Source organism: Apodemus sylvaticus, chromosome 8 (genome assembly GCF_947179515.1).
Source record: "Apodemus sylvaticus chromosome 8, mApoSyl1.1, whole genome shotgun sequence".
Classification (NCBI taxonomy): Eukaryota; Metazoa; Chordata; class Mammalia; order Rodentia; family Muridae; genus Apodemus; species Apodemus sylvaticus.
The window spans coordinates 76,896,051-76,909,764 of NC_067479.1; the positions used below are offsets into that span (position 1 = coordinate 76,896,051).

General features: G+C 36.0%; 1 protein-coding gene across 1 annotated transcript; it reads left to right on the forward strand.

Annotated features, from left to right (window-relative positions):
• The first annotated feature begins 1,216 nt into the window (after positions 1–1,216).
• On the forward strand, positions 1,217–2,173 carry LOC127691231 (olfactory receptor 4K2). The gene has a single exon (XM_052190830.1). The coding sequence runs from the start codon at positions 1,217–1,219 to the stop codon at positions 2,171–2,173; it is 957 nt and encodes a 318-aa protein (XP_052046790.1).
• Positions 2,174–13,714: the final 11,541 nt, after the last annotated feature.

Below are 13,714 nucleotides of genomic sequence, written 5' to 3' on the forward strand. Positions count from 1 at the left end.
CCAGGTAAAAACAGCCTTTCAAAAGTCCCATAAGATTCTGAAATTCTCTTTGTGAGCATGGTAATGCTATCTTTCTTTGTTTCTTTAATGAATCCCTTTGCAAGATGATTTCTTGGTCAATTTCCAGTTCCCTACAATATTTACTTAAATCTACAGCTCCTAAACAACTAATGGTTCAACAAGGTCACTCATTTTTGTTTAAAATTGCCTCCTGGGGAAACTCAGAAAGAACATACTTAGTACTTCATAATTGGAGAGCCTGTATTCTGCCACAGATTTAGTAAGTAATGTTTTATGATAAGAGACCTCTTCTGACAGACTTAATTGCTGGTCCTTTTCCAGCCTATCAATAAAATGACATATGTTTGTTGGCATATAACATAGGCGCATTCAAACAGAAAATTGACAAAAGATATATATATATATATATATATATATATATATATATATATATATATATATATATATATATATATTTAAATACTTTCCTATAAAATATATGTGATTTATCTTTTAGGAAAAATGTAATTTTGAATTATATACTTGCATATGTTTATTGGAGGAACAAACTCTTATTTTAGTAAGAGTGAAATTGTGGTAAAAAATAGCTTATTCATTTCTATCGATTATAAGGTGTAATGTCCTTCCACTGGACACCCATGTACCATTGTAAATAGGATAGCCTTCCTATCAGTACCAGTAAAGCTAGTTATCTCAGTATGTCTGCCAAGATTCAACCAAGAAACTCATACTTATAATTAGGTCAGCAGTTCTTTGGATATTTTATGACTTCTCTATAGCTGTTCTATGAAGTACTGTTGTGTTACTTAAGATACCTTACATGTGATATATTTTTATTTGACTTTTCAACAAGAATATCTTTATTACTACATTTGCAATGACTCATCATATACTTGTATACAAGTGTGTGCTTCTCTAAATATGTTTCACTGTCAGCATGAAAGAAGTTCATACAAAACATTAGCTATCATCATTATGATTTAGATGAACAGATGGACAAATATATGGCAGTTCTGTTTATATTATTTGCATTTGACTGGAATTTGCTGCAAGAAAAGAGTGATGTTTTCAGTACATTTATTTAAAGACGGTTTCCTCACTAATATTGCATAATGTTCTCTTGAGTCAACATATTTGATAAGATATAGAAAAAGGTTAGTATATTATATGAAGCAGCTTTTACCTGTGAATCCAGATGATGAATGTTGCTAATAAGTCTGTTGTGACAGAATTTGTTTTGCTTGGACTCTCTAATTCCTGGGAATTACAGATATTTTTCTTCCTAGTGTTTTCTATCTTTTATGTGGTAACAATGGTGAGTAATAGCATCATAGTCCTCATCGTCATATCTGACTCTCACCTACACTCTGCCATGTATTTCCTGCTTACCAATCTTTCTATTATTGATATGTCTCTTGCTTCCTTTGCCACTCCCAAGATGATCATAGATTATTTAACTGACCATAAAACAATCTCTTTTGATGGATGCATTGCCCAGATATTCTTTCTTCATCTGTTCACTGGTACTGAGATTATTTTACTAATGGCCATGTCTTTTGACAGGTATATTGCAATTTGTAAACCACTGCGCTATGCCTCAATCATTAGTCCCCAGGTGTGTATTGTCTTTGTGGTATCCTCATGGGTTGTGGGAATTATGCATTCAATGAGTCAGGTCATATTTGCCCTCACATTACCATTTTGTGGCCCCAATAAGATAGATAGTTTTTTCTGTGACCTTCCCGTGGTATTCCAGTTGTCTTGTGTGGATACTTATGTTCTTGGTCTCTTTATGATTTCAACAAGTGGCATTATTGCATTGTCTTGCTTCATTCTGTTATTTAATTCATATGTTATTGTGCTGGTTACTATCAAGCACCATTCTTCCAAAGGGTCATCTAAGGCTCTTTCAACCTGTACAGCCCATTTCATCGTTGTCTTCTTGTTCTTTGGGCCATGTATCTTTATCTATATGTGGCCACAAAATAGCTTTGTGATAGAAAAGATCCTGTCTGTATTTTATACCATATTCACTCCCCTTATGAACCCAGTAATATATACTTTGAGAAATCATGAAGTAAATTCGGCCTTGAGAAAACTGAGAAGTAAGTTCCTAAATTTTAGTACAGAAGCTCCTTCCCGTTCTTTATAGTTTTAAATTGTTCATTATTAAGTGCAATGGATCTTGTCAAACAGTGATACTGTATTATGCATGTATAAAACTACATTTGAAGCTTTAAAAGGGAGTTAATGGAAATAATTGCTTCCGGGGGGAAAAACGATTCTATAAAAATGACAGGATTTATTGTTTAATAGAGGGATTTACTGTTTAAAATTAGTTGGGATGTTGAATAATGAGGTTAATAGAAAAGAAGAACAAATGATAGATACAGCTTAAGGAAGGTAGCTTAAAGAGTGATCAAGGGCTGTGGTGCCAGTTATACACAAGCAGAAACTCAAGATACCACCTAAAGCACGAAAAATGAGCAGGATTTCTATGATCCTTAGGAATTTGGCACTGCTATAGAAAATAAATTTATGTTTCCAAACCATCATTTTCCACAAACTTGCACCATTTCTATTTCACATCTAAACCTATTTATAATGTTTGGAATTAGAGAAGCCCTGGTATATATAAATATGAAAATGTAGATAGAGTGTGATTTCTCCCTCAACCACATCAACTAAGGAGCATAAGTATCTCCCTCTTGCATCAACCACCATTAATCACCAGAGCAGCACTATTTTGATGCCTCTTTCTGACAATGATGATTTGTAGGCTAGTGCAAGAATCCTGAAAACCAGACAACGTTATAAGGTGAGTTGCCAAGATGATTTGTGTTTCAGTAGGTCCATAGAAGTTATCATTAGAATTAAATTAAGAAGGATAGCTTGTGATAATAATCAAATTCATTAAGAGTAATGTGTAACCCTAAATTATTTATTTATTTATTTATTTATTTATTTATTTATTTATTTATTTCAGGGGTAGTTTCAAGACATGGTTTCTCTGTGTATTTCTGGCTGTCCTAGAATTCACAGAGATCCTTGTTCCTCTGCCTCCCAAGTGCTAGGATTAAAGACATGTCCCCCAATACCCAGTTTAACTCTAAATTATTGCATTGCTTTACCTTTAGGTTAAATAATTATTTTCATTTAATATTTGGGAAAAATAAGTTTCTGTTTCTGTTTAATAATAAACTGTTAATTGAATTAGTGTGTCTTATATGTACGTAAGTTTTGTTAGGTATTTTAAACATTATCACTTTTGTACACTAAGAATAACTAACACCCCACTGACAGTGATTCAAATTGCAAATACTAGAAGTTGGAAAATATTTTAATAATGTTTAATATACACTACAAAGTATCATTTAAAAATGGTAGCAAACATTGAGTAATTCACTGTTATTTGAAATTTACTAAATAGTATTTTTAAAAATTGTACCAAATATATTTTCCCAGGTGTAACTACCAATGGTAGGATATGCAGTAACCAAATACTTATGAATATTTAGTTGTTTTTATTTATTGGAATTATCAAGCAAATGAAGAGGTACACAAATTATATATGCATTAGAGTATTATATATAAGAGGTTAATTAAGAATAATACATCTCTAACATTTCAGTTTTGTCTAAATTTTAAGAGGGATATTCTGCTTTTTAACTTTATGGTCTTTTCACTAAACAAAATAAGTGAACAAGTAAAGAAATTTAGGGTAAAAGCGTGAGAAGTTGTATTTAAGATTTAAGGCAATTTTGAAATTGACAATAAAGACATTGATTTACATAAACAGTGATCACATTTATGCCAGCAAAAGAACTGCATAATTCTTGAAATTGTGTTATAAATGGGTAAGTTTTGGTTATGTTCTCTTTGTTGTAGTTACATGTTGAGATCCAATAATCTGATTTATTTGTATTACTTTAGTGAATGTTTTAGAATTTTTCCAACAATTATTTCATATAATAATGTATTTGTTCAAGGCATCTTTTAAATGAACTGCTTTTTGTAATACAAAATATTCCTTATTTGTTGAAACATCACTGAAATGGCCACAATATAAAATATAATTTTTATGGTAATAAACATAGCTTTAGTAGAACCATTATTTGAAACTTAGACAAAAAGAAGAATCTTCAGATTAGAAATAGTAAAATACTGTTCAGAATAAATTTAAATAGCAACAACAAGGAATTAAAAATGTAGACAAAACACAAAACAACAACAACAACAACAACAAAATCCCAGGAATTTGAAAAAAGCAAGGATGACTTGGAGGGAGGAAAGGAAAATGAGAAATGATGTAATTATATGATAATAAAAAATTAAAAATTATGAAAACATGGAGTGTTTTGGAAAGGCTATTGTCAATATTGGGGGCTTATGTGGAGAATTCTCAAACTTAAATGCATATGCCCAAATCCCTCAGGAACACAAATGGTCAGGACATGGCTTTGCAATGAGAGTCAATAATAGGACTGAGTACCATAGATTCCATAACTGAGAATGAAGTGGACTGTACAGTGGATAACTGTGGATAACATGTATGAAGAAAACTGACCACTATCTTACTTGGTCTATTAACATGAGTCAGCATGCAAGATGCCTTTAAGTGTTATAATAACACTTAAACCTCTGAAATAGAATCTGCAGAGGGCAATTTTATCACATTGTTTCTTAAATAAGCAGTGGATTCAGAGTCTCTAAGCTCTGAAGAATGGTAAGAATGGTGCCATTTACCAGTGAGTTTCTTAAGCATATACTAGACTGCAAAGCATCATCGATGTACAGAAGACAGCTAATGCTCAATAAAACAATATAAAACTGGACCTTTGGAAATGATCTCTAGGATCACACTGGACTGTCCCTGAGATTCTGATCATCTAGGAAGAGGACTTGTGTTTGACCTCTGTGGGTAGCCCTGGCATCAGTGACTGCTGAAATTCTGATACTGCCATTGGGTTCACACATGCCTTTCTGTCATCACTCGCTGCTGGCCAATGCTCTAGAGTATCATCTGGACTTCTGCCAGTGCCATTCTCCCGGCCTGTCACAACTGAAGGATTTCATGGAAGATACATGTTGTGTTGAAACTTCAAATTCCTGAAGGATCCTCACTGAAGAAAATTCCCCAGTGGAACCTCACAGTGACATTTTCTGTCCAATCAACTATTCTATGCTTGGTAAAATTTCTGGATAACTCTTATAACGTGTGATATAATGAATGTTTGTGTAAATAAACCAACCACACTTGAAAGATTTATCCTGTGTGGATATCTCCACTGATCACAGCCAACCAACCATAATGTCCACAAACTTAGGCTAAAGGGAAAATGTTTTACTAGGAATCAGGAGTCCTGTGAATCATAAGTTGCCATGAGAGTAGCTAGCTTTAATGAAGAAAAATAAATGGTAGTATGTGCTTAAGGTTGCCAGAATCTACACTTGCTTGCTGATGGTAATGTTTAGTACCGACAGAGAGGTCACACAGTCCCATCCACAAACCACATCCCTTTTGTGTGGCAAAACCAAAACAGCGTCAACAAAGAAAACCAAATACTATGAAGGTTTACTTTCAGTGGAAGAGAATAGCTTGAGAAGAAAAATAAATTTAAAAAAAAAAACCCCAAACAAAAACAACCCAGAAAAACCAATGTCCAAGAGACACAGAGTATCCTCACCCCAGTGCAAACACCATCATTGTGGAGGGGAAAGCAGAACTCTTTACCTATATTTTTCATTTGATTTTGCTGTTATTTTTATTTATTAAATACAATATTATTAGTTCATATCTTCATGCTTTATTTTTTTCTCCCTTTTGGATGGTAGGTTTTTATACATAATAGAAACAGACTTTTAATCATACCAATCTCAACATTTATAATAGACATATATTATATATTATATTCATACATGCATATGTACATATACATATATACATATATTATGTCATATATATACATATATGCATTTATTATAAGTATATACTATATATACATATATTATAATATATATGTATATATGAGCATTGGAGATCTTTTCATCTTCTGAGGTCTACTTTGATTTCTTTCTTCAGAGACTTGAAGTTCTTGTCATACATCTTTCACTCGCTTGGTTACAGTTAAACCAAGATATTTTATATTATTTGTGACTATTGTGAAGGGTGTTGTTCCTTATTTTCTTTCTAGCCCCTTTGTCTTTGTGTAGAGAAAGGCTACTGATTTGCTTTGGTTAATTTTATATCCAGCCACTTTGCTGATGTTGTTTATTGGGTATAGGAGTTCTCTGGTAGAATTTATGGGTCGCTTATGTATATTATCATATCATCTGCAAATAGTGATACCTTGACTGCTTCCTTTCTGTTTTGTATTCCTTTTACTTCCTTTTGTTGTCTAATTTCTCTAGCTAGAAATGTGAGTACTATATTTAATAAATAGGGAGAGAGGGGGCAGCCAAGTCTTGTCCCTGATTTTAGTGGGATTGTTTTAAGCTTCTCTCCATTTAATTTGATGTTGGCTGTTGGTTTGCTGTATATTGCTTTTATTATGTTTAGGTATCTGCCAGGAATTTCTGGTCTTTCCAAGACTTTTAATATGAAGGGGTGTTGTATTTTTTGAAGGCTTTTTCTGCATCTTATGAGATGATCATTTGGGTTTTTTCCTTTGAGTTTGTTTATATACAGGATTATGTTAATGGATTTCTGTATATTGAGCCATCCCTTTATTCCTGGGATGAAGCCTACTTGATTGTGGAGAATGAGCATTTTGATGGGTTCTTGGATTCAGCTTTTAAGAATTTTATTGAGTATTTTTGCTTTGATAGTTATAAACAAATTTTGTCTGTTGATTTTTCTTTGTTGATTTTTTTGTGTGTCTTAGTTATCAGCTTATCTGTGACATCATATACTGAATTAGGTAATATTATGTCTGTTTCTATTTTGTGGAATAGTTTGAGAAGTATTAGTATTAGATCTTCTTTGAAGGTGTGATGGAATTTTTCACTATAACCATCTGGCACTGTGCTTTTTTTTTTTTTTTTTTTTTTTTTTTTTTTTTTTTTTTTTTTTTTGGTTGGGAGACTATTAATGAGTGTTTCTACATCCTTAAGGATTGTGGAACTGTTTAGAAAATTAACTGGTACTGATTTAAATTTAGTACCTGGTATCTGTGTAGAAAATCACTCATTTCATCTAGATTTTCCAGTTTTGTTGAGTATAGACTTTTGTAGTAGGATTTTTTTTAATTTTCTAAATTTTTGTTATTATGTCTACCTTTGCATTTCTGATTGTGTTAATTTTGATACTGTCTCTATTCTCTTTAGTTAGTTTGGTTAAGGGTTTATCTGTCTTGTTGATTTTTTCAAAGAACCAGCTCTTAGTTTTGTTCGTTCTTTGTATAGTGTTCTTTGTTTCTAATTGGTTGATTTCAGCTCTGAGTTTGATTGTTTTCTGCCATTGACTCTTCAAGGTGTGTTTGCTTCTTTTTTTTCTAGAGCTTTCAGTTGTGTTGTTAAGTTTAGGATCTCTCCAATTTCTTTGTAAAGGGACTCAGTAACGAGGAAAGGGGATAACATTTGAAATGTAAATAAAGTAAATATCTAATAAAATAAATAAATAAATAAAAACTTTAAAAAGGTAGTTAATGCTATCAAGTTTTCTCTTAGCACTGCTTTCATTGTGTTCTGTAAGTTTGGGTTTGTTGTGCCTTAATTTTTCTTAAATTATAGAAAGTCTTTAATTTCTTTATTTCTTCCTTTACCAAGTTATCATGGAGTAGAGAGTTATTCAGTTACCATGAGTATGTGGGCTTTCTGCTTCTTTTGTTGTTATTGAAGACCAGCCTTTGTCTGTGGTAATCTGATAGAAAGTATGGGATTATTTGAATCTTCTTGCATCTGTTGAAGCTTGTTTTGTGTCTGATTATATGGTCAGTTTTGGAGAAGGCACTATGAGGTTTTGAGAAGAATCTATACATTTTTGTTTTAGAGTGAAATGTTCTGTAGACATCTGTTAAATCCATTTGGTTCATAACTTCTGTTTGTTTCACTGTATCTCTGCTTGGTTTCTGTTTCCATGATTTTTCCATTGTTGAGACTGGGGTTTTGAAGTCTCCCACTATTACTGTGTGAGGATCAATGTGTGTTTTGAGCTTTGAACCACTCTCAAATGTTGTATAGAACTTATTTCATAACTTTAATAGTTTTTTTTTCTTTCTTTGGGGTCCCAATGTTGGCTCTAATTAATTTTCTAATAATTTCATCAAACTTTATTTGCAAGTCAAGCATTAATCTGGAACTACGATTGTGCAGTTTCTTAGAAACATTGCATTGTTTCTATGATGAGGACACACAGCATGCACTTGGGCCATCAGGACTGTGCTGTGCTCTGCTGTGCCCCATGCTTCAATTTTTAATTGTTTAAGAATCATTACACCAGGGAACATCTAGTTTCACAGACTTTGCCAGAGCAGAAGGAGAAAGAAGTAAGAAAGTCAGATATAATAGAATAATTATGCACACCAAGACTAACTGAAAAAACAGTCATGCACAAATGAAATCTATACAGGCGTTGTACAGGGCTAAGGTTAGGGGAAATGGCAACAACTGTTGTTGCAAAGAGCTGCTGTGGGCTACGAAGATGTCTCCATCCAGGCCTACTGCAGGCAGCCCCTTATTTCAGATGGCAGGTCCCCTGGAGGGATGTGTGTCCTGCTTCTCAGGGTCCCAGACACCATCCTTTTCTACAAGGAGCTGCTGCGAGCTTCTGAGATGTCTCCATCCTGGCCTTCTGCAGGCGGTCCCTGTCATTGTTTGCTGTTGCCAGCACTGCATGACATCTGTCCAAGATTTTCTGACTTTTAGAGTCTCTGTTGAGAAGTCTTGTGTAAGTCTTATAGGTATGTCTTTATATGTTAATTGGCTTTTTCCTCTTATCATTTTTAATATTCTTTCTTTGTTCTGTGCATTTAGTGTTTTGATTATTATGTAATGAGAGGAATTGCTTTTCTGGTCTAATCTATTTGGTGCTCTGTAGGCTTCTTGGAGGTTTATGACCATCTCTTTCTATAGGTTAGGGAAGTTTGTTTTTCCTATGATTTTGTTGAAGATGTTTCTGGTCTTTTGACTTGGGAATCTTCTCTTTCTTCTATTCTTATTATGCTTAGATTTGGTCTTTTCATTGCATCTTTAATTTCTTGGGTGTTTTGAGTTAGGAGCTTTTTGCACTTTTTATTTTCTTTGACCGTTGTGTTAAGGTCTTGTCTGGTATCTTCTATGTATGAGATTTTTTTTTTCTTGTATCTCTTCTATTGCGTTTGTGATACTTGCATCTGTGACTCCTGATCTCTTTCCTAAGTTTTCCACCTCAAAGGTTGTCTCCCTTTGTAGTGTTTTTATTATTTCTATTTTCAATTTAAGTCATGGATAGTTTTGTTCCATTCATTCACCTGTTTGATTGTGTTTTCCTATAGTTCTTTAAGGGATTTTTTTTTTATGTGTTTCCTCTTTAAGGGCTTCTACCTGCTTACCTGTATTCTCCTCTATTTCTTTAAAGGAGTTTTTTATGTCCTCCTTAAGAGCCTCTGTCATCTTCATGAGATGAGATTTTAGGTTGAAGTCTTTTTTGTTCTTTTTTTTTTAAATTATTGATATATTTATTTACATTTCAAATGATTTCCCCTTTTCTGGACCCCCACTCCCCGAAAGTCCCATCAGTCCCCTTCCCTCCCCCTGTTTTCCCACCCAACCCTTCCCACTTCCCTGTTCTGATTTTTCCAGAACAAGGGGCCACTCCTCCATTCTTCTTGTACCTCATTTGATGTGTGGATTATGTTTTGGGTATTCCAGTTTTCTAGGTTAATATCCACTTATTAGTGAGTGCATACCATGATTCATCTTTTGAGTCTGGGTTACCTCACTTAGTATGTTCTCCAGCTCCATCCATTTGCCTAAGAATTTCATGAATTCATTGTTTCTAATGGCTGAATAGTACTCCATTGTGTAGATATACCACATTTTTTGCATTCACTCTTCTGTTGAGGGATACCTGGATTCTTTCCAACATCTGGCAATTATAAATAGGGCTGCTATGAACATAGTGGAACATGTATCCTTATTACATGCTGGGGAATCATTTGGGTATATGCCCAGAAGTGGTATAGCAGGATCTTCTGGAAGTGAGGTGCCCAGTTTTCTGAGGAACCGCCAGACTGATTTCCAGAGTGGTTGTACCAATTTGCAACCCCACCAGCAGTGGAGGAGTGTTCCTCTTTCTCCACATCCTCGCCAACACCTGCTGTCTCCTGAATTTTTAATCTTAGCCATTCTGACTGATGTAAGGTGAAATCTCAGGGTTGTTTTGATTTGCATTTCCCTAATGACTAATGAAGTTGAGCATTTTTTAAGATGTTTCTCCGCCATCCGAAATTCTTCAGGTGAGAATTCTTTGTTTAACTCTGTACCCCATTTTTTTAAGTCTTGTTTTTCATGTGTGTTAGGGTATCCAGGCTTGCTGTGGTGGGAGAACTGGGTTCTGATGGGGCCAAGTGGCATTGGTTTCTGTTGCCTATGTTCTTGTACTTGCCTCTGGTTGTCTCAGCTGTATACTTGTCTTGCTGTCTCTGAGTGGATCCAGTCCATTCTGTGAGCCTGTGAGCCTGGCTGTGATGGAGCTCCTGGGCGTCAAGCACCCTCTGGGTGTGGGAGAGGGTCTGGAGTGCAGTGTCTGCCCCTGGCCTAGTTGAGGGCCAGAAGGTGTCCCCAGTAGGGCAGGACAAATAGGGACCCCCTCTTCTGGGCCACTTGGAGCTCCCAGTTAGGTCAGATATTGTGGTGAGGTGTCATACTTGCAAGGCTGGTTGTGATGGAGCTCCTGGGTGTCAAGCTGTCTTTGGGTGTGGGAAGGGGTCTGGAGCACTGGCTCTGTCCCAGTCCAAGTTGGGGGTTGGAAGAAAGATCCCCACCTCCTTTATACCCAGCTAGTTTCGTGGGGATTGCCCTAGGCTGTTATGCCCAGTGTGACTTTATTGAAGAAAATTGAGTTTCCGCTCTCAGCTGCTATCATTTTGGAATAGATTCATGGCTAGTGATGGGACTTGGTGCCTAATTCTTTTTCCTGCTGAGATTTTGTCTGTCTTGCGGTTCATCAGGTCTTGTTCATACTGTCATCGTCTCTGTGAGTTCATTTGTACATCTGCCCAGCTATGTTTGGAAAAATGGTTTCTCAAAATTATCCACTTCCTCTGGATTTTACCATCTTTCCATCACATCTGCATGGATACCTGAGCTTTGATGAGATGGGTATGATAAAGCCATTACACTCAATACTGAACACTCCAAAGTCTTCCACTCTTTTTTATTTTTTTCAGTTATGTGTTTCTTTATTAATTTCTATCTAGTGTAATAAGCTTCTCTAATGAGGGCTTATATGGGTGTGGGACTTGGCAGGAAGTCAGGATGTCAGCCAGCCCTAGGCAATGTGAAGTGAATCAAATCATCCCCATGGACTGAACCAATTCAAATCTTTCAGAACTGACGTGATCACAAGTTGATTGTATTAGACCAGCATTGATTGGGGATATATAGAGATAAAATAAAAGAACAAACAGAATTCAAAAAGGAGAAGATTATCTTTTAATCAGTATAATGGGAGTAACAGTTTTGCCATGGAACAAAACAAGTACAAAAAAGTTCTCAGGGTAGAATAGTCTATCTTCAGTCAGTTTTCCTGAGTTTCCTGCTATCTCAAAGTTGTAATTACTAAAGAAGGCATAGGTCAGCAAGCACTTGTTAGCATCCACAATAGTATCTAGGTTTAGTAACTATATGGGATGGATCCCCAGGTTGGGCAGTCTCTGGATGGTCTTTCCTTCAGTCTCTGCACCATACTTTGTCTCTGTATTTCTTCCCATGGGTATTTTGTACCCCTTCTAGAAAGGACCAAAGTATCCACACTTTGGTCTTCTTTCTTCTTGAGCTTCATGTGGTCTGTGAATTATATCTTAGTTATTCCTAGCTTCTGGACTTATAGGTGAGTGTATACCATGTGCGTTCTTTTGTGATTGGGTTACCTCACTCAAGATTCTTTTTTTTTTTCTAAATTCTTTGTTTACATTCCAAACGCTTTCCCCTTTCCCAGTTCCCCCCAACCCATATGTCCCATAAGCCTTCTCTACACCCATTCTACAATTACCTACCTCCTTTATTCTCTGTCTTGGTACTCCCCTACAATGCTGGATCAGGCCTTTTGAGACTCAGGGCCCTCTCCTTACTTCTTTATGGGAGACATGTTATATGCTACTTGTGTCTTGGATATTCATCACTTCTGGGTTAGTTAATATCTATTTATCAGTGATTGCATTCCATGTATATTCTTTTGTGATTGGGTTACCTCACTTAGGACGATATTTTCCAGTTCCAACCATTTGCCTATGAATTTCATGAATTCATTGTTTTTAATTGCTGAGTAGTATTCCATTGTGTAAATATACCACATTTTCTGTATCCATTCCTCCATTGAGGGACATCTGGATTCTTTCCAACTTCTGGGTATTATAAATAAGGCTGCTATGAACATAGTGGAGCATATGTCCTTATTGCATGCCGGGGAACCCTTTGGGTATATGCCCAGGAGTGGTATAGCAGGGTCCTCTGGAAGTGTCATGTCCAGTTTTCTGAGGAACCACCAGACTGATTTCCAGAGCGGTTGAACCATCTTGCAATCCCATCAGCAGCGGAGGAGTTTTCCTCTTTCTCCACATCCTTGACAACACCTGCTATCTCCTGAGTTTTTAACCTTAGCCATTATGACTGGTGTGAGGTGATATCTCAGAGTTGTTTTGATTTGCATTTCCCTAATGACTAAGGATGTTGAGCATTTCTTAAGGTGCTTCTCAGCCATCTGAATTTCTTCAGGTGAAAATTCTTTGTGGAGCCTGATATAGCTGTCTCCTTAGAGGCCCTTCTAGTGCATGACAAATACAGAGTTGGATACTTGCAGCCAACCATTGAACAAAGCACAGGGTCCCCAATGGAGGAGCTAGAGAAAGGACCTGAGGAGCTGAAGGGGTTTGCAGCCCCATAGGAGGAACTATGATATGAACAAATCAGTACCCTCAGAGCTCCCAGGGACTAAACTACCAACCAAAGAATACACATGGATGGACCCCAATGGCTTCAGTTATATATGTAGCAGAGGATGACCTTGTTGAACATCAAAGGGAGGAGGGGAGAAAGCAATATGCCCCAGTGTAGGGAATGCCAGGACAGGAAAGCAGAAGTGGATGAATTGGTGAGCAGGGGAAAGGGGGGATGGGATAGGGTGTTTTAGCAGGGGAAACAAGAAAGGGGATAACATTTGAAATATAAATAAAGAAAATATCTTATAAAAAGAAAAAAAAAAGAAGGCATAGGTCCAAGAGAATGAATGGAAATACGAAGCCTTGGGGATGGGAGGTTAGGGAACTCTCTAAAAAGTATAAGAGACCCAGGAGGTGAGAGACTCTAAGGACTCAATGGGGGTGGCCTTAGTCAAAATGCCCAACATTGGGAAGAGGGAACTTGAAAAGTCCACCTCCAGTAGATAGACAGGACCTCAATTTGTAGAACTGTGTTACTAACCCACAGTCAAAGCTTCTGACCCAGAATTGCTCCTGTCTAAAAGAACTGCAGGGACAAAAATGTAAAAGAGACT

Excerpts from the sequence above, each read along its gene's own strand:
- LOC127691231 (XM_052190830.1), top strand. The coding sequence starts at position 1,217 with ATGATGAATGTTGCTAATAAGTCTGTTGTGACAGAATTTGTTTTGCTT.